This window comes from Mobula hypostoma, chromosome 7 (assembly GCF_963921235.1).
Source record: "Mobula hypostoma chromosome 7, sMobHyp1.1, whole genome shotgun sequence".
NCBI classification, from domain to species: Eukaryota; Metazoa; Chordata; class Chondrichthyes; order Myliobatiformes; family Myliobatidae; genus Mobula; species Mobula hypostoma.
In genome coordinates this window covers 109,676,854-109,699,531 of record NC_086103.1, presented here as the reverse complement: position 1 = coordinate 109,699,531, position 22,678 = coordinate 109,676,854, and the positions used below count along the sequence as shown (strand labels likewise).

General features: G+C 37.7%; 1 protein-coding gene across 1 annotated transcript in view; it reads left to right on the top strand.

Moving 5' to 3' along the window:
* The window catches only part of LOC134349446 (protein diaphanous homolog 3-like), a 576,191-nt gene that overhangs the window by 317,421 nt on the left and 236,092 nt on the right, over positions 1–22,678 (top strand). Inside the window, exon 22 of the mRNA XM_063053764.1 lies at positions 12,228–12,357. Coding sequence (XP_062909834.1) covers positions 12,228–12,357 — 130 coding nt within the window. The remainder of the gene's footprint in view (positions 1–12,227; positions 12,358–22,678) is intronic.

Sequence of the window (22,678 nt, the reverse complement as noted above, 5' to 3'; positions counted from 1 at the left end):
ATCTCCCAACTTGTGCTTCTCAATAACCTTTTTTGTGGAGTTGCTTGGAGTGTTCATTTGTCTTGGTGTAGTTTTTGGCTGGATACTGACTCACCAACAGCTGGACCTTCCAGATACAGGTGTATTTTTATTACAATCAATTGAAACACCTTGACTGCACATGGTGATCTTCATTTAACTAATTATGCGACTTCTAAAACCAATTGGCTGCACCAGTGATGATTTGGTGTGTCATGATAAAGGGGTGAATACTTATGCAGTTATTTGTTTTGTGTTTATATCTGTAATTAATTCAGATCACTTTGTAAAGAACTGTTTTCACTTTTGATACAAAGGAATTTTTCTGTTGATCAGTGTCAAAAAAGGCCAAATTATAAGCACTGTATCACTCTTCATTTTCATTTTTAAATCATTTTTTATTAATTATTATTGAAGATCAACAAAAAAATACATTAAAGTAATCAAGTCAACATGTCAATATGTACAATGAGAAATTAAATTATCAACTGATTAACAAAGCTAAACAATATATCAATAATAATAAGAAAAAATAAAATGTTAAAACTATTTTTTTTGGAAAAAAGAAAGAAGGAAAAAAAAACCCTACTAACAAACCCCCCCCCCCCAAAAACCCATTGGGAGCACAACCCCGGAGCTATACGCCATACAAGCTTCAATAAAAGAAAAACATCAATCTGCCAACTCAAATCCATTTAAACAAGAATCAGAAGGGAACCATCTTAATTAACTCAAATCAAATGATAGTAGCGGGCAAAAGAACCCCACCTTTTCTCAAAATCAAATCAAGGATCAAAAGTTCGACTTCTGATTTTCTCCAAACTAAGACATAACATCACCTGAGAGAACCATTGTATCAAAGTGGGAGCAGAGGCATCTTTACATTTCAATAAAATAGCCCTTCTGGCCAATAATGTAACAAATGCAATTACATGTTGGTCTGATATAGAAATACCATGAATATATTGAGGGATTATACCGAACAAAACTGTCAATTTATTAGGTTGTAAATTAATTTTTAAAGCTTTAGAAACTGCAGAGAAAATAGATTTCCAATACTGTTTCAATACGGAACACGACCAAAACATATGTGTCAATGTAGCTGTTTCAGTTTCACATCTATCACACTGACTATCAATATTAGGAAATATTTTAGATAGTCTCTCCTTTGTCAAATAGTAACGATGTACAATTTTCAATGGAATTTAACAGTGACTGGCACAAATCGAAGAAGAGTCAACCAACTTGAAAATTCGCAACCAATCCTCTGTTATCAAGGTCATGTTAAGCTCTCATTCCCAATCTTGCTTAATCTTAAGTAAAGGATAGTTGTACTGTTGTAATAGTAAATTATAAATTTTCCCAATAAAACCTTTCACTAAAGGATTCATTTTTAAAATAATATCTAACAGGTCAGAATCTTGTATATATGGAAAATTACTTAAATATTCTTGTAAGAAATGTCTGACCTGAAGATATTGCAAGACATGTGAGTACGAGAGAGAGTATTTAGTTACTAACTTCTCCAAAGTCATCAATCGGCCTTCTTGGAACAGATCCATGAAGGAATAGACTCCTTTATTTCTCCAAAGAGAAAAGGTAGGATCTCTTAGTGAAGGTTTAAATAAATAATTTCGATAAATTAAACTAAGAAGGTTAAATTTTTTGAGATTAAAAAAATTACGAAACTGGTACCAAATTCGTAATGACTGCTTTATCATAGGATATAAATTTAGATTAGAAGTTTTGGCTAATTGTACAGGTAAAGAAACTCCTAATAACGAAGTTAAGTAAAATTGTTTCTCAGCTTTCAATTCCAAATCAACCCAAGGTGGCCGTTCATTTTTATTAGTTCAATATAACGAAGAACACACATAATGTATATTAACAGCCCAATAATACATTCTTAAATTAGGCAGAGCAAGACCTCCATCCTTTTTTATTTTTTGTAAATAATATTTTCCAATTCTTGGTCTTTTATTATTCCAAACAAAAGATGAAATAATACAATCAACCTGATCAAAAAACTTCCTAGTTAAAAAAATAGGAGTATTTTGAAATACATATAAAAATTCTGGTAAAATCATCATTTTAACTGCATGAATTCGGCCAGCTAACAAAAGTGTAAGTGGATTCCATCTACAAAATAATTGCTTCATAAAATCCACTAAAGGAACCAAATTAGCTCTATAAAGGTCTCTGTAATTTTTAGTGATAATAATACCTAAATACTTAAGAGTCCGTAACTTTAAAAGGAATGTCATCATATATAGAAGCAGAATCATTTAGAGGAAATAATTCACTTTTATAAAGGTTTAGTTTATACCCCGAAAATTTTCCAAATTCATTTAATAATTTCAATAAACTAGGAATGGATTCTTCAGGATTCGAAACTTAAACTAAGAGATCATCAGCATAAAGGGAGATCTTATGAATAGTCCCATTTATGGAAATTCCGTGGATATCTTTAGCTTCACGAAGTGCAATAGCCAAGGGTTCAAACACCAAATTAAATAACAGGGGACTTAACGGACATCCTTGTTTCGTACCCCGCGGAAGTCAAAAAAAAGATCTGCAATTATTAGTAATAACAGTAGCAATAGGGCTTTCATATATCATTCTAATCTACATATTAAAATTAGTACCCAAGTTGAATTTCTCAAAAATGTTAAATAAGTATTTCCATTCAACTCTATCAAATGCCTTTTCGGCATCAAGAGAAACAACACATTGGGGAGTCTTAGAAAGGGATGAGTATATAACATTTAACAGTCTCTGAGTATTAGAGAAAGAATAACGGCCTTTTATAAAACCTGTTTGGTCCTGAAAAATAATTTTAGCTAGAATATTCTCCAGGTGATTAGCCATTATTTTTGAAAGAATTTTAGCATCCACATTTAATAATGAAATAGGTCTATATGAAGCGCAGTCAGTAGGGTCTTTATCCTTCTTAGGAATTAAAGAAATAGAAGCTTCATAAAATGTGGGATGTAACTCTCCCAACAAAAAAGAATCTTTAAGTGTTTCCAACATATATGGAGAAAACAATTTTTCAACTTTTTTATAAAATCCTACAGAAAAACATTCAATCCAGGAGCTTTACCAGATTGCATTGAAAGAATAGCTTTCTGAATTTCTTTTTCAGTAATAGGAATATCAAGAGTTTGTTGATCTTCAACAGATATTCTAGGAAAATCAATCTTTTATAAAAAGGTATGCATTTTAGAAGGATTAGCTGGAAACTGAGATTTATAAAGTTCACTGTAAAAGTCTTGAAAAATGTTATTAATGTCTTCATAATTACAAGCTAAACTACCGTCTCCCTTACGAATTTTTAAAATTTGTCTTTTAGCTCTAGCTGCCTTTAATTGGGATGCTAATAGCTTATTACTTTTATCTCCAAACACATAAAATTGACTTTTCAATTTAAGCAAATTTCTTTCAATAGGATAAGTTAATAGTAAATTATATTGTGATTGAAGTTCAACCCATTGTTTAAATAAATCAATGTTAGGAGAGACTGCATAAATGTTATCCAAGTCTTTAATTTGTTTTGAAAGCTTATCTAACTCTTTTTGTCTGTTTCTTAAGCTTAGCTAAATAGGAGATTATCTGACCTTGCAAATATGCTTTAAATGTATCCCATATAATCAATTTCGACACATCTCCTGTATTGTTAAAAAGAAAAAAATCTTTTATCTGATCTCAATAAATTTGATGAAGTCCGAACTTTGTAATAAATTTTCTGGAAAACGCAAGTTTGCAGTACCAACATAATTCAATTCAAAAGCTAAACTTAAAGGCGCAGGATCCGAAACAACGATGGCGTCATATTCACATTTCTGGACTTTGGACAAAAATCGGAAATCAGCTATAAAATAATCGATCCTTGAATATTTTTGTGAACATGTGAATAAAAGGAATAATCTGTGTCATTAGGATGTAGATGTCTCCAGGTTTCGATCAAACCATAATCAATTAAAAAAGTTAATAAGCGATGCTGAACAACTCGGAAGCCACTGATTGGTCAAACTCTTGTCAATCAAAGGATTTAAGCAACAGTTAAAATCACCACCCATTAATAACATATATCCATTTAAATCTGGCAATAAGCCAAATACGTTTTTTAAAAAAGAAGGATCATCTACATTAGGTCCATATAGATTAACCAGGACAATTTTTCTATTAGAAATTGTTCCTTTGACAATTAAAAATCTACCATTAGTACAATGACACAATGTCTTCTTGGATAAATAAAATATTAGATATAATAAAAGTAGATACTCCCTTTGCTTTATTTTGACAAGTGGCATGATATTGAAGGCTCTTCCATGTTTAAAAAAATCTATTTTGATCGCCCGTTCTGATATGCATTTCTTGAGCAAAAATTATATCGGGTTGGAATCAATTAATAATTTAAAAGGTCTTCTTTCGCTTAATAGGGTGATTCCAGCCATGTACGTTCCAACTAATAGCGTTTATCTGTTTAACTACCATAAAGTATTTTTTTTAACACATAAATACACGCATACCAACGTGGGCTAATCAAAAGTGGCGGTGATAAGTATAACCATATAGAAAACATGCATGCTCCGGAACTCCGTAATGGGAAAAAATACAAGAAAAAAAACTGGAAAAAGTGAAATTAATCCGACAATGAAACCTATAGTTCGAAACTACCCCCAATCCTCCCACCGTCCCAAAAGCTAGAAATCCGGCAAAGAAAAGGAATAGGCTGGAATGCGTCCCCATAGAAAAAGAAAAAAGAAACAGAACTCCGCGAGCTGCTGAATTTAAACAGTGATTTTAATCGTTTTTTTAAATCCCCCCCCATTTACAAAAAAAAAACACACGGCCCTAAAATAAGAAAGCCCTGCAGAGGGAAAAAAGAGATGTTTATGCTTAATCATTAAAGATAAACTGGGGAATGCACAAACAATCTCCAAAGACGTCAAAACAATAAAATTAAACCGAAACAAAAAGAAAAATGTCTATGCAATCTCTAACGAAGAAAAATCGGCGCCATTATCCCTTTGACTTACTGCCCAATAAAAAAAATACTGTTTTAGAAGAGAAACTGGGACTAATTATCTATTTACTAAGCACTCCTCGCTATATATAGCTATATATATGAAAAAGTCATTATAAACTATGAAAACTATCACTTAATTAATGAAGAAAAGGAAAAATAAAAACAAATAATCAAACCAGTTAATAACCTGTCCGCTGTGTTAATTCACTCAGTTATACCAAACAGATTTCGGATAAGTCATTCATCAGTCAAATCAAGAAGTTCACATCTTCTTTAAATGGCCCATCGATCAAAGAATATCTTCAACATATCAGAAATCTTCAAAGCTTGTTTTCTTTCAGAAAATTATTCAGCAGACCTAATACCATTCAAACCTCGGCCACCTCCAAAATAGAATTAACATAATCCAATGCCGCTTTGGGATCCAAAAAAAAACACGAGTCCAATCTTTAGGAAATAATTTTAATCGGGCTGGATAGCGAAGTGATGGGAATAATCCCTTATCATGGGCTATCTTCATAGCTGGAACGAGTTTGAACCGCTGTTCCATAACTTCCCGTGGATAGTCTTCATAAAAACGAATCTCGGAACCCTTGAATTTAAGAACTCTGTGTTTCCTTGCATATCTTATGATTTGGTCTTTAACTTCGAAATGAAGAAAACTGACCAAAACTGACCTTGGTTTATTCGGATCTTGAGATTTCAAAGTGAAAATTCTATGCGCTCTTTCAATATTGGGAGGCTGAGGTAGAATATCCAGAAACAGAGATTGAAACAAATTAGCAAAATAGTCCAATAAATCCCCACTCTCAGATCCTTCCTTCAGTCCAACAACTTGAATGTTATTCCGACGAGATCTTGCTTCCAAATCAATAATCTTGCGTTGAGACTGTTCCAAGTGGGCTGAAATATCCGCTATCTGACGGTTCGACTCTAAGCTCAGAATTCAAGGAAATAATATTTTCCTCTACGAACTGAAAACTCTGTCGAAACAACTTCATCTCAGAAATGTTATTATCTATTTTCTTGCCGAGAGCCATCAACGCATGTTCTAAACGTTCAGCCCAGACAGGCATATCTTCTGATTTTTCTTTCGAAGTTTTTCCCTTTCCATTGCTGGATTCAGAAAGTTGCTTTCCACTTCTCAAAGATTATGAAATAATGTTAACTATTTCCCTCTAAGATCTGACAAATAAAAGTTAAAAATTCAGAGTTTAAACTGGGGAAAAGGAAGAATTGAACGCAGCCACAGACATTGTGTGTTACTCCATTAAGCAGCAGGCGGAAGTCCTGTATCACTCTTCACTGGATTTAACTTTCTACACTGAATTTGGTGCACAGTGTGACATACTGAATCTACACATGGTTAAATATGAGATGGCTTTTTTATGAAGCTGACAGTAGAATAATGTAAATGTTTATCATTGTAGTAATTCATAATTCACATTGTATGAGTTTCTTCTATGTCACTTTCTATTTTTAAAAAGAATTGAGGCAAATTTTCATGATTTTAGTATTTCTAAAGAAAGATCATCTCTACAGTGAGTGCATCTAGAAAATTCTGTTTTATATGTCAGTTTTCCTACATTGCCAGATTTTCATTTTCTTCAGTTTTTAACAATCATCGCAACACACATTATGGCAGGGCTTCCTCAGGATAGCGTCCTCCACCCAACCACCTTTCACTGCTTCATGATGACATTCCTTTCATCACAATGTCAAAAGTGGGGATACCGACTGCTAAGTGCGCAGTGTTCAATTTCATTCCCAGTTCTTCTGTGGGTGAAGCAGCCTGTGCCTGCATGTAACATGAGCTGGACAACATTCAAGTGTAGATTAATAAATGACAAGTAACATTAATGCCACACATGTTTTCCTAAAAGAGAAAATCTATCAATTCCTAACATTCAATGCCATTGTCATTGTTGAGTCTCCCGCCATTATATTGTTAGTCTCGCCATTAAGCAGCTGCATAAAAATTGTGGTGGCAAGAGCTGATCAGAAGCTGGGTATCCTGCAAAGAGTGACTCAGCTGATGATATCTATCTGCTTGGCACAAGTATTGTGATGGAAATGAGACAGATTCTTTGGGTCTCAAAGGCAAGGATTCTGGACACACAGTTTTAACAATAAAGAATTTATTTACAAGGGGAGCAAAGCTTGGGGACAACACAAGCAGCTATAATATTCGCACAAACGCGCTTAGAATAGACGAGCGTGGGAAAAGTCGGGTCGGCAGTACAATACGCAGGAAAACGGTGTGGGGACAGAGTACAGGTACATATACAAGCAAGGGAAAAGTAACTACAATACCTGCCACCCCTTGGCTATGGGCAGGCACGGCTCTCTGCTACAGGAACAACAATAAACGCTCCCAAAACCCTATTCAATGCACAGCTCACCACGTGTCTCCAGCGCTGTTCTGCAGTCTTCAGCCTGGAGTGAAGCAGGGTGGTCCCTCAAGGATGGCAAAAAAGAGAGCGAGACAAGCACATGTAGCACCCTTTGTAGGTCAGGGGCCGGAGAGTCCAGCCCAGGTGATTCACTGGGGGGCAAACGGCTTGGTGCTAGATGGGTTAATCCAATTAAAGTGGCCAATGGTTAAGTGTGCATTGATTAGTTGGGAGGGATGAAATGCTGACTGCCTTCCGACCAGGTAGAGGGCAGTGCTGAGCCGTGACAGGCACGGCTCTCTGGATACAAGAAGTCAGGAATACCATGGAATTATCTCTATCTGCCTGGATGAATACAGCACTAGTAGCTGTGAAGAGATTTGATACTAACCAAGACAAAACAACCTGTTTGACTAGCATCCTAGTGTCAAACCAACATATTCCTTCCTTTTACAATTGTTGCACAGTACCTGCAGTGTATTCAATTCACAGAATGCACCAAAGTTACTCAGTTAGACCGTTAAGACAGCACTTCCCAAGTCAGCAAACTCTGCCATCAAAAAAAGGTCCAGAGCAACAGACGCAAGGGTGCGTTATCACCTGCAGGTTTCCATCCAAGGTGCACGCCATATTAATTGGAAATATGTGGCCCAGCTTTCGTCACTGGACTTTTAATCCTAGTACGCCCTCATCAGCAGCTCTTCAAGAACACAAGGACAATTAAAGATGAGCAATAAGGGCTGGCATTGCCAGTAACATCCAAGTCCTGAAAAAATGAATAAACATCACAAATTGCACCACATGTAGTAGGTGAACCATGTACCTTATTTGATAACCTCTCCCCTTCTTGAGCGGTTTGGCACACATTTATCTATAAAGGTACACAATTCCCTTTCTGTCTTCAGCCTCAGGTGCTACTAAAGTTTGAATCTGTTGTGATCATTAGCATCCTGCTGCAACATTCATCTAGTACAGATTGTTCTGAAATTTCTACTTGTAAGAATCTTATATCCCTGATTAACTACATCATGAACTTTTGGGGAACCATTTCTCAAATATGTTTAGTACAAATATGTTTCTTTAAATATATAATCTTAAGATGAACATAGCATACTAAAACGTGCAACATTCTGTTCCCAGAATACAGAGAAAGAATTCCTTACTTTATCGCATGCTAAACCATCTACTCACAAAAATCACGGTGAATTAAGTGACAATGCCGATATTACAGCCCGTGCCTTTTTTTTTCCACTAAACAACAATTTTTAAAAACCCAACCAAATAAAGATTAGATTTTATTTGGTATTTTAGTAAGAACTAAAATCTGAATTTACTGATCATCCATCCAATTATATGTCTCACAGCATTCCACATGGTCTTGTCTGTTGCAAATGATAGTTGCTTAGAAAATTTGATTTTAAAAACGTTGTGTTTTTCCAACATTACATGATGGGAAACACTTTTATTGATGAGTGTCTCATATGCAGCTTATATTGTACCACTCCAAAATGTTAACCAGCTGCTTTAAATTGCAGTGCACACATTGCCAGGTTCAGACCATTGCACAATTATCATGTCGCTTTACTTGTGTCTATAGTTCTCTCATTTGCAACATAACCTGAACTATCGACCTGCAAGTAATAACTGTTGTTTGGCAGTCAACAGAGAACAAGTATGTTTCCATAATATTGCATGTTCTATTGAAACACCATTTGAAAGGCTACTCCTACTGAAATGGGAAACATCACACACTACCGCAGGGCTTCCTTGAGGCTGCTTACGCATGCTGAAAAATATTTGTTATCACCACATGATCTAAATTGGACACCTGCAAACTATTTGCAAGAGGTACCTCAGTGATAATCATGCTGGCAGTACGTTTTAGGGGGAGCTTCAGGCCAGATCTTGCAGGTGCACGACATGTGATTCCATGGAAAAAGGAAAGGAAAATACAGGCATGCAAAGACCTCGCCCCACATGTCTACATGTGCACATGGTCCTGCCTCAGTCTTTAACAAGAAATGTCTCTGAAGGCTTGGGCACACTAAGGCAGTCAAATGACTCAACTGTTCATGCCTTGAAAGAGCACAGTTCTTTAGTGATACAACTGTACTCTTTCAAGGCATGATGTTATTGATTAGTAGAAAGTTCAGAGTTTTTGGTTAGATTTGGTAATAAGGATTATTTTGTTGTGATTAATCTTTACCTCAGTGCATAAAATAAATTGGAATAGCTTATCAATGGAAGCAAGAGGAGAGAAAATGTCTTGTTTTCCAATGATCCTTTTAATATCCTTTTGAAAAGAAACGATCTATCAGTTTAATATTTCATCTGAAAGAGGTGGAATATGTTACAGTGGAAAATTATTTATCTTGTAGTCTATCTGCCAATCTAACTTCAATTCAGTCTCTGTGGATATATTTTATTTCAGTAGCATGGGAAGATTTTCCTGTTTCTTCCTTGGGCTGTGCTGGCACGGCAGGGTACTTTGAATATAGCATCATAAAGCAGGTTGAGCATATGCTTGTAAATTAAGTTATTCATTTGACTCAACTGAATCTATAAATTGGATAGACTTTCTCACATAATTCACTCTGAGCTGTCCACGTACCTAGAGATCAAGTGTGTCCATGCAGAAGTTCAGGAGAATTCCACTATGACATCAATATCCCACAGTCACAACCTTAAGGGGCTCTTTGAATAATTTAGTACCTTTTTAATTATATTTTTAGCACTGAACATAATAAGCATCAAGGAGATGATCTGATAGAGTTCTTAAAAGTGATGAAATGTTATGATCAACACACAGAAAGTGCTAGAGGAACTCAGCAGGCCAGGCAGCATCTATGGAAAAGAGTATAGTCGACATTTTGGGCCAAGAGTCAACATTGAAGGCTAAGACTCTTCATCAGGACTGGAGAAAACAAGATGAGGAGTCAGAGTTAGAATGTGGAGGGAGGGGAGCAATATAAGATGTATTGGAGGAGCAACACCCTGCATTCCGTCTGGGTACCCTTGAGCCTGATGGCGTGCACATTTCAATAATGCCCCCCCCCCACCTCTCCTTCACCATTCCCCATTCTCATTTCCCTCTTTCACCTTATCTTCTTATCTGCCTATCACCTCCCTCTGGTGCTCCTTCCCTTTTTCTTTCTTCCATGGCCTTCTCTTTTCTCCTATCAGATTCCCCCTTCTCTAGCCCCATATCTCTTTTACCAATCCAATTCCCAGCTCTTTACTTCTCCCCCCACATTTCACCTGTTGCTTTGTGTTTCTCTCTCCCTCCCCTCCCCCACCACCTAACTCTGACTCCCCATCTTTTTTTCTCCAGTCCTGATGAAAGGTCTCAGCCCAAAACGTCAACTGTTTATTCCTCTCAAAGATGCTGCCTGGCTTGCTGAGTTTCTCCAGAATTTTGTGTGTGTGGCTTGGATTTCCAGCATCCGAGATCTTCTCTTGTTTGTGAAATGTGATGATCAGGTAACTAGAGAATGATTTGCTTCTACCGGTCTACACGCGTTTGAGCAAATGGAATAATCAGTCTGAGAGAAAGAAGATCTTTAAGTGGAAGGTGGTTAAATCTTGCAAAGCACTGGCTACTGATGCTGAATCAAGTCAATAAACTACAATGAGTTACTTAAGATGAAAGGATTTGTGAAGTAAACAGGACAAAGGACTTAGAGTAGAAAGTCATGAAGAAAAGCTGCAGTGCATTTTTCAGGGACCGTAAGGTCAGTTTCTATTTGATTTTAAGATGAGAAGCCACAGAGGATTTGAGACTGCATCCCAGAAATCAAGAGTTCCTAATTCACAGCTGATCTGTGTCTCTGAGGCATTTAATCACTGTTAAGATCCAACTTTACGGTCAAAAGATGCAAAACAGATGAATTCCTCTGTCGATAAGTATTAGGACCTAATACACAGTTTTATATTACTGCAGTAGTATTGGTAATGTTCTAATTTGTTCTGTATTTTATTGAAATATAGTACATAATTTGTTAATCAGTCCTGACGAAGGGTCTCGGCCTGAAACGTCGACTAAAACTCTTCCAATAGATGCTGCCTGGCCTGCTGCGTTTACCAGCAACTTTGATGTGTGTTGCTTGAATTTCCAGCATCTGCAGAATTCCTGTTGTTATGTTAATCATTTTTTTTTATCCCTTTTTAACTATTTCTATAAAACTTTGGCTCATTGGGGCAGACACTTATTTGGACTAAAATGTATTGGACTTGATGTGTCCTAATTAACTGGAATCCACTGTGTAACAACAATTGAATTTGTTAAATAGAGAACTTAGAAAGAGTGCAGATGCTGGAAATCTGGAGCACACACAAAATGCCGGAGGAACTCAGCAGGTCAGGCAGCATCTAATCCGTACATTGACTGTCCATTTCCTTCCATAGAAATCTAGGATTTTGTGTGTTATATGAGTTAAATAATAGTTATTATATAAATTTATACTATCGAAACAACAAAAAACATGTTCAACATTATTTTTCATTCTAATAATTGCTAAGTCAATAAAGCTGGAAATATACAGCAATGATTCTGATTTTAAAAAAATCTCACCCTCATAGGAAGAGCTATGGAGGTGAAAATTCAAACTACACCTTGCAAATTAATGCAAAATTTTGTATCAGAGCTTATCTTCCTTTTTCAAATGCAGTTGGGAAGTCTGTAAGCATAAAAACGCTAGTGCATTGAAAATGATTTATTACAATAGAATACCACATGATAGAAGTATTCTTAAATCAAAAAATACTTTGCTTTTTATGATCTTCAGCTGAATGATACCAAATCAACAGACCAGAAAATCACATTTCTGCATTTCCTAGCACAAGTTTGTGAGGAGAAGTATCCAGATGTTTTGAAGTTTACAGATGATCTGCAAAATGTGGACAAGGCTGCAAAAGGTACATATTTATATTTGACATTCTAATGCTACAAAGAACATTATCAACTAAAGATGGAGCATGCATTTCAAATGTTATGTTTTAAATAATCAAAGTAGTGGATGGTTCTTAAATATTTATAATTATGTACAGGTTTGTTTGAAGAATGAGATTATATTGATTTATGTAGACTGGCATTGCTAAATAGTGAGCTGGGTGCAGTGAAATTGAAAAATGCTAAGTACTTTGGTGGTTGTAATGCTTATTCCCCATGACAAGTCATTCAGGTGTATCAATAATAATAGTTATATAAATTTATACTGTTGAAACAACACAAAACAAAGTGTTCAACGTTATTTCTCATTTTAATAATCGCTAATATGGACAAATAATTAGCCAGTCTGAAAGAAATAATTAATGAAAACGAGAGAGAACCAAGCAGGAAAGTATCCTCAAATGTTTTGAATTATAAAATCACTTTCTGTTTATCATGACGTCAAATCCAGGTTATGAGACAATTACACATCCACTTTCAACAACTACATTATTACAAAATGTCAGTTTTTATGATTTTAACAAAAAAATTGTGCACAGATCTCTTAATTTTCATCTGGTTCCATTCAAGTCCAATGACTTCATTTGAATCTCATGGCATCTTACAATACAGAGGGATCTTGCTTTTTAAAAGAACTCTTCTTCCTGTCCTCCATAGGTAGAAGGAATGATACCCCAGAGCCTGGACAATTTTCATTTCCCAAAGGGTACTGCCTTTAAGTAAAAATTTACCTCTACTCTTTAATTTATTTTATATGTCACGAGTAGAATACAATCTTGGTGGTATGAGGTTCTCACATATTAGCAGGATGTATAGATCACAGGGTTTCCAATTTATACCTGGAGTTTAATAAGATTTCCTACCCAGTATTTCACATTTGTTCTGTTGAAACTGCAAAAAGATGTTTTAACACTAGTTTACAAGCACATTAACTTAGTAGAAGGAAGGTCATCTAATAATAGGTCATATGATAATCCACTTACAGCAGCTCTAAGAGACACAATGCTGTGCTGTGAGTGGATTATCATGCCACCCATTGTTAAGTGACTTTCTCACTACTGAGCCAAGTACCCTTCTCCATTCTTACATAAAGTATATAGAATTGCCAAAGAAATTTAAACATATTGGTAAGGATATCTGTATTGAACAAAAGCCACCTCTGCTAACTTAGTGCCTTCAGCATATCAAAAAAGTGCCATAGGAAGGTTCTCAAAAAATGTTTAACTCCTTATAATGGGAAACAGTTAGGACACCAGAATAAAGGTTTGCCCAAAAAGTTAGATTTTAAGGTCCACTCATGGTCTACTCTTCTATCAGACACCTTTTTCAGTCTTTTATGTCTTCCACTTATCACCTCCATGCTTCTCCCTTCATCACCTCTCCCCCCTCCCCCACCCATCTTCCCCCTCATCTGGTTTCACCTATCAACTGACAGCTTGTACTCCATCCCATCTCCCCTTCTCCTCGTTCTGGCTTCTTCCCTCTTCCTTTCCAGTCCTGATGAAGAGTCTTGGCCCGAAATGTCAACTATGTATTCCTCTCCATCGATACTGCCTGACCTGCTGACTTCCTTCAGTATTTTGTGTGTATTGCTTTGGATTTCCAGTATCTGCAGATTTCTTTGTGTTTAGATTTTAAGGAGTGTTTTAGAGGAGGAAAGGGATTTGGGGAAATATGGGAGAGAATTCCAGAAATTAGGGTGTTGTCTCTGAACAGATTATTATAAATAATGTTGTTTACTTGGACTTTCAGAAGGCTTTTGACAAAATACCACACATGAGGCTACTATTCAAGGTAAGAGCCCATGGTATTACAGGGAAGGATACTAGCATTGATAGAAGTTTTGATGACTGGCAGGAGAATGGGAATAAAATAGGCCTTTTCTGATTGGCTGCCAGTGACTAATGGTGTTCTGCAGGAGCAGTGTTGGGATAGCTTCTTTTCACATAATGATTTGGCTGACAGAATTGATGGCTTTGTGCCCAAGTTTGCAGATTTACGAAAATCAGTGGAGGAGCAGGTAGTGAAAAGGAAGCAGGGAGTTTGCAGAAAGACTTAGATATGGAGAATGGGCAAAGAAGTAGCAGATAGAATAGAGTGTAGAGAAGTATATATGCATTTTGGTAGAAGGAATAAAAGTTTTCTAAATGGGAAGAAAATTTAGAAATCAGAGTTGCAGAGTGATTTGGGAGTCCTCGTGCAAGATTCCCTAAACGTTAACTTGCGGGTTGAATTGGTGGTAAGGAAAGCAAATATAATGTTCGTATTCATTTCGCGAGAACTAGAGTATAAAAGCAAGGATGTAATGCTGAGGCTTTATAAGGCATTGCTCAGAATGGATTTGGAGTATTGTGAGCGGTTTTGGGCCCCTAATCTAAGAAAATATGTGCTGGCATTGCAGAGAGAGTCCAAAGGAGATTCACAAGAATGATTTCGGGAATTAAAAGGTTAACATATAACACTTTTGATGGCTCTGGGACTGTACTTACTGGAGTTAGAAGAAGGGGGTGGGGGGTATCTCAATGAAACCTATTGAATATTGAATGGCATTGGATGTGGAGAGGATGTTTTCTATAGTGGTGGAGTTGAGGATCAGAAAGCACAGACTCAGACTAGAGGGATGTCTTTGCTACATATGGGTGTGGAGGCCATGTCACTGGGTATATTTAAAGCAGAGTTCTTGATTAGAAAGTGCAACAAAGATTGTGAGGTGGAGGCAGGAGAATGGGGTGGAAAGAGATAATAAATCAGCCATGATGGAATGGCAGAGCAGACTGAATGGGCCAAATGACCTAATTCTGTTCCTATGTCTTGTAGTCTTACAGTATAATTAAATTCAGAGATAGTGAGCCCCAGAATTGGGGGCTATAGAAAGGTATACGGCTGAGAGCTATTATAGTAATAGGGAAAACCAGAACTAAAAGTTAACTGAGGGCCAGCAAAAGTCAGCAAGCGCAGGTGGTGAGTGAACAAATAGTGTGTTAGGATGCAGTGCCACAGTCAGTTAGATATGTAAGCAACCAAGTTAGTGTAGTCCTATCATGCAGGTTTATGGTAGAGCAGGAACGTCTGGAGAACCCTGCCAAAGGTTGAGGTCTTCATCACAATATGGGCAAACTCAATTAACCTAACAGTACTGGTAAAGAACTTTTTACAATTTTACTGGATGTGAAAGTGAATGAGACAGGAAAGAGCAGGTAGTTTGTGGTAGAGAAACAAAACTGGGGTCATTGCAGGCATTTTCTTGAGTTTGTCACCTCCTTGTTTTAGTAGAATATCACAATTCTATCATTGAGGTTCCACTGGCAGCTACTCCTGTAACTCAATGCTTATTTCAAAAGTCATCTTCCCTACCTTCACTCCTGCTTCCTCTCCTCTACCCCACCCTTTTTCCTCCTCCTGACCTTTTCTCCCAGCTTTCTCTTTTCCTTTCCTGTATTCACTCTTTTTTTCTTTCTTATTCCCTCATCATCCATTTAATCAGTGGGTCACATCTCTCAGCATTCACTGACTTGCCCTAGCAACCTCTTTCCCAGAACCATAACTTCTTGGCGCTCTCCCCTGAGTACATTTTCTTTCACCTCATTCCTCCTTTGCCTTCTGTTGCTGATTTCCACTTTCCAACTTTGCCTTCCCCTTTTTCTCTTTGCTATTCTTTATCTCTTTCCTCTAGACCTTTAGTCCTTTTTGTCCTCTTTCTCTATTCTTTCTTCCTCTCTAATTTCTCCCTTTTTTTTTGCTTGTCATCTTTCCGTTTCTCCCCTCCCATTCTCCACCTCACTACTACTCCTACCCTCCTCTTCTTTCCTCCACACTGGTCTCTTACTCTTTTGTCTTTTCCTTATTTTTCCCACTTTCCTCCTATCCACTGCCTTCCTCATCCATCTCTTGTACCCTTCCACCCCTTTGAAGTCATCAGAACATTCCCTTCTTTCCATTTGTGAAGCATCTTGATCTTTGATACTCCCTGCTTCTATGCTTCAGTTTTACTCCAGTTTTGTTTTTTTTTTGCATTTTCTCTGCCTCATAAGTGGCCCTTTGTTTTCTGTTTTATTCTGGAACATTAACTTTACATTCTTTGAAGCTTCATTCAATTTTTCCATCTTCTAGTCTTCCTTGTGCCATCCAAACAGCATAGCATGTGAAATCACCTTTATCTTTTCTGCCATTGTAAGTATTAGAGTCATATGTATCTTGCGTCTGTGACCAAAATCAAGCAAAAATATTGCAATTAAGACATGTTCAGTTCCAATAAAAGCCTGATTAATTTAAACTGGCTGACTGGAGAATATGTGCTTTATGGCTTTTCAGTAATATCCTTTTGCTGCAGGCAACACCCCAGGCAAATTCACAATTGAATAAAATTCTACCTTAACCAAATACAGTACTTGTAAAAGTTTAGAAAATGCTATATTGCAAGGATTACATTCTCTTTTTAAGAGGAAGCATAAGTAGACCACAATATTTTGGCTCCTGTATTTTATAGGACACAACTGCTTTCATTCAGCTATCACCTTTTATGCTGTTATTTAATCAATTATATTGCTAGGTCATTCAATATTCTGCTTTACTGAAGGAAAATGCATTTCTTCCACTGCACATAATCACACACAGTCTGGGCTACAATGTTCAAATATGCACAGTCATTTTTTTTCCTGTCTCATTTCCTGCTCAATTTGCATGTAACTTTGTTATTCAACTTAAAATTGATCAGAATTGCAATAAAATGTCTTGTATTTTATTGACCAAACTGCTATTTGCAGTGTTTTGCTTCATCACTGTGTGATCAGTGACACAAGACATCAGGATCCTAGTGAATTCAATGCTACAAATGTAAGCAAAGGCCCAGACATATGACTGGAGGCAAATTTCCCAGCTCAGAAATGTAGTTTCAAGTGGTTAATTGATTGTTAATTTTATTTTAACAAATTATGCCTGAAATAATTATTGAAGTTGATAAACTGCATATATGAGAAAGGAGAAAGGTTCTGAGAAAGAACTCCTAACACAACATGTGGGATGTATTTTTCCCCCTGAGATGCTGCCTGACTGGATGAACTCTTCCACTTTTTTTTTGCTACACTTATGACAAGTGTTCTTGTGGCTAACCCCGTTAAGTACTGATAATATTATTAGAAGAGGACTATCTACATTTTCCATAAGGAATACCATCCCTGTGTTAACCTCTATGCTTAAGCAATCAACTTCCTTTTTGTTAGATTAGAATCTTCCTTCAAATTTTGTACTCAGTATGTATGGGGGACCAATCCTTGGGGGACCAATTTCCTGGCAGGGAGATTAGCGAGGGCTACTGAGGTGACTTTAAACTAGAATGGTTGGGGGGTGGGAATCAAATTAAAGAGGCTAGGCAAGAGGAGGTTAGTTCACAACAGGGGGATGGGAACCAGTGCAGAGAGACAGAGGGGTGTAAAATGAGGGTAGAAGCAAAAAGTAGTAAGGTGAAAAGTAAAAGTGGCAGGCCGACAGATCCAGGGCAAGCATTAAAAAGGACCACTTTTCAACATAATTGTATAAGGGCTAAGAGAGTTGTAAAAGCGCGCCTGAAGGCTTTGTGTGTCAATGCAAGGAGCATTCGTAACAAGGTGGATGAATTAAAAGTGCAGAGTGTTATTAATGAATATGATATAGTTGGGATCACAGAGACATGGCTCCACGGTGACCAAGGATGGGAGCTCAACATTCAGGGATATTCAATATTCAGCAGGGATAGACATGAAAGAAAAGGAGGTGGGGTGGCGTTGCTGGTTAGAGAGGAGATTAACGCAATAGAAAGGAAGGATATAAGCCGGGAGGATGTGGAATCGATATGGGTAGAGCTGCATGACATAAGGGGCAGAAAACGCTGGTGGGAGTTGTGTACAGGCCACCTAACAGTGGTAGTGAGGTTGGGGATGGTATTAAACAGGAAATTAGAAATGTGTGCAATAAAGGAACAGCAGTTATAACGAGTGACTTCAATCTACATGTAGATTGGGTGAACCAAATTGGTAAGGGTGCTGAGGAAGAGGATTTCTTGGAATGTATGCGGGATGGTTTTTTGAACCAACATGTCGAGGAACCAACTAGAGAGCAGGCTATTCTAGACTGGGTATTGAGCAATGAGGAAGGGTTAATTAGCAATCTTGTCGTGAGAGGCTCCTTGGGTAAGAGTGACCATAATATGGTGGAATTCTTCATAAAGATGGAGAGTGACATAGTTAATTCAGAAACAAAGGTTCTGAACTTAAAGAAGGGTAACTTTGAAGGTATGAGACGTGAATTAGCTAAGATAGACTGGCAAATGACACTTAAAGGGTTGACGGTGGATATGCAATGGCAAGCATTTAAAGATCGCATGGATGAACTACAACAATTGTTCATCCCAGTTTGGCAAAAGAATAAATCAGGGAAGGTAGTGCACCCGTGGCTGACAAGGGAAATTAGGGATAGTATCAATTCCAAAGAAGAAGCATACAAATTAGCCAGAAAAAGTGGCTCACCTGAGGACTGGGGGAAATTCAGAGTTCAGCAGAGGAGGACAAAGGGCTTAATTAGGAAGGGGAAAAAAGATTATGAGAGAAAACTGGCAGGGAACATAAAAACTGACTGTAAAAGCTTTTATAGATATGTGAAAAGAAAAAGATTGGTTAAGACAAATGTAGGTCCCCTACAGACAGAAACATGTGAATTGATTATGGGGAGCAAGGACATGGCAGACCAATTGAATAATTACTTTGGTTCTGTCTTCACTAAGGAGGACATAAATAATCTTCCGGAAATAGTCGGGGACAGAGGGTCCAGTGAGATAGAGGAACTGAGGGAAATACATGTTAGTAGGGAAGTGGTGTTAGGTAAATTGAAGGGATTGAAGGCAGATAAATCCCCAGGGCCAGATGGTCTGCATCCCAGAGTGCTTAAGGAAGTAGCCCAAGAAATAGTGGATGCATTAGTGATAATTTTTCAAAACTCTTTAGATTCTGGACTAGTTCCTGAGGATTGGAGGGTGGCTAATGTAACCCCACTTTTTAAAAAAGGAGGGAGAGAGAAGGTGGGGAATTATAGACCGGTTAGCCTAACATAGGTGGTGGGGAAACTGCTAGAGTCAGTTATCAAAGATGTGATAACAGCACATTTGGAAACCGGTGAAATCATCAGACAAAGTCAGCATGGATTTGTGAAAGGAAAATCATGTCTGACGAATCTCATAGAATTTTTTGAGGATGTAACTAGTAGAGTGGATAGGGGAGAACCAGTGGATGTGGTATAGTTGGATTTTCAAAAGGCTTTTGACAGGTCCCACACAGGAGATTAGTGTGCAAACTTAAAGCACACGGTATTGGGGGTAAGGTATTGATGTGGATAGAGAATTGGTTGGCAGACAGGAAGCAAAGAGTGGGAATGAACGGGACCTTTTCAGAATGGCAGGCGGTGACTCGTGGGGTACCGCAAGGCTCAGTGCTGGGACCCCTGTTGTTTACAATATATATTAATGACTTGGATGAGGGAATTAAATGCAGCATCTCCAAGTTTGCGGACGACACGAAGCTGGGCGGCAGTGTTAGCTGTGAGGAGGATGTTAAGAGGATGCAGGGTGACTTGAATAGGTTAGGTGACTGGGCAAATTCATGGCAGATGCAATTTAATGTGAATAAATGTGAAGTTATCCACTTGGTGGCAAAAACAGGAAAACAGATTATTATCTGAATGGTGGCTGATTAGGAAAAGGGGAGGTGCAACGAGACCTGGGTGTCATTATACACCAGTCATTGAAAGTGGGCATGCAGGTACAGCAGGCGGTGAAAAAGGTGAATGGTATGCTGGCACTTATAGCAAGAGGATTCGAGTACAGGAGCAGGGAAGTACTACTGCAGTTGTACAAGGCCTTGGTGAGACCACACCTGGAGTATTGTGTGCAGTTTTGGTCCCCTAGTCTGAGGAAAGACATCCTTGCCATAGAGGGAGTACAAAGAAGGTTCACCAGATTGATTCCTGGGATGGCAGGACTTTCATATGTTGAAAGACTGGATGAACTAGGCTTATACTCGTTGGAATTTAGAAGATTGAGGGGGGATCTGATTGAAACGTATAAAATCCTAAAGGGATCGGACAGGCTAGATGCAGGAAGATTGTTCCCAATGTTGGGGAAGTCCAGAACGAGGGGTCACGGTTTGAGGATAAAGGGGAAGCCTTTTAGGACCGAGATTAGGAAAAACTTCTTCACACTGAGAGTGGTGAATCTGTGGAATTCTCTGCCACAGGAAACAGTTGAGGCCAGTTCATTGGCTATATTTAAGAGGGAGTTAGATATGGCCCTTGTGGCTAAAGGAATCAGGGGGTATGGAGGGAAGGCTGGTACAGGGTTCTGAGTTGGATGATCAGCCATGATCATACTGAATGGCGGTGCAGGCTCGAAGGGCCGAATGGCCTACTCCTGCACCTATTTTCTATGTTTCTATTTGACTGTGTCCAATTGGCTACATATTTATTGTTAGGCCTCAAATTAGACTCTCACATGAACTGGTATAAATTCACATTGTTCAATTATTTTTCATGCCTAATTAATTTTAATATGAACCAAAACTATTACTAATCATAGCAAAATATGTTATTTGATCTGTGATCTGAGTTGTGCTTCTTCCATAGTGATTGTTGATTTAATACACATTTAAACTGCTTGAGCTTCTGCATGACAGCCAGTGTTAATATGTTTATTTAGTCTACACTGCCAATGTTCCAGTCAGATGTCTTGTTGCCTATATTATCAAACAAGTCAGTCAAACTGAAGCAACAGAAGTGATTAATCTCACAATTACTGTTCTCTTCATGGTGCTGACATGATGGCAGATGTTCAGGGGAACTGCAGTGGGGAATGGGGCAGGCAAAGGCCAACAGTCATATTGTAAAATGTAAACATTCTATGAACCATTGCAAGGTTCAGATTTTTTTTTTTACTGCCATTAAATCAATTCCTGGCATTTGAACTAGTTCGCCTGATGGATCTGCCAATCATGAAAAGTATACAAATGTTTTTGCTGTCAACGAGAACGCTTTGGAGATGATGACAAAAAGTTATTAGGCTGTATTTTGCCAGATACATAGGTATTTCTGTGAATTATCTAAATCATTCAGAACCACCCATTTGAACAAAATATTTTCAGCCTTGGCAACAATTTTAATAAAACTTGTTCCAACAAGTTTTGTACAATGTTGTAAATTGCACTAATCCACACGTATCAACAGGGGGAACTGTGCACTGCAATGTAAACTGTATATCCAGTAATGCTGTACTTGTCTCATGGGGTAAGAATCAATTATCAATAAAATCTAGAAGTGGAAAGACAGTTGCTCTTTCAACGTGATTTGGTTCTTGGTACTGATTTTTTTTTGTGCTGGCACATGCTATGCAAAGTGTTTTAAGTAAAATTGGATAGAGGTTAGGAATTTTAGTAAACTGTACACAACAAAGATGAACAAGCCATCAATGTCCAAAACAGAACAAATTGTGCAAATACAAAAAAAGAAAAAAAAAACTAATAAATTGATAAGTAATAAATATCGAGAACATGAGTTGTAGAGTTCTTAGAAGTGAGTCCATAGCTTGTGAAACCAGTTCAGTGTTGAGATGAGTGAAGTTATCCTTTCTGGTTCAAATATCTGATGGTTGAGGGGTAATAACTATTCCTGAACCTGGTGGTATGGGATTTGAGGCTCCTGTACCACCTTCCCAATGGCAACAATGAGAAGAGAACATGGCTTGGATGGTGGGTGTCCTTGATGATGGATGTTGCTTTCCTGCAACAGTGCTCCTTGTACATGTGCTCAATGGTGGGGGGGGGGGGTTACTCATGATGGATTGGGCTGTATCCACACTACTTTTTGTAGGCTTTTCCGTTCAAGGGCATTGGTGTTTCCATACCAGGCTGTGATGCAACCAGTACGTATACCCTCCACCGTGCATCTTTAGAAATCTGTCATTTTTAGATAACGTGCTGAATCTTTGCAAACTTCTGAGAAAGTAGAGGTGCTGCCGTGCCTTCTTTGTAACAGCTCCTGTACATGGGACCCAGGACAGATTGACTGTAATGATAATGATGAGGAATTTGACCCTGTCTACCTCTGACGAGAACTGGATCATGGGCCTCTGGTCTGTTCCTACTGTAGTCAGTAATGAGCTCTTTGGTTTTGCTGATATTGAGTGAGAGGTTGTTGTGGTGCCATTCAGCCAGATTTTTAATCTCCCTCCTATATGCTGATTTGTCACCACCTTTGATTCAACAAACAGTGGTC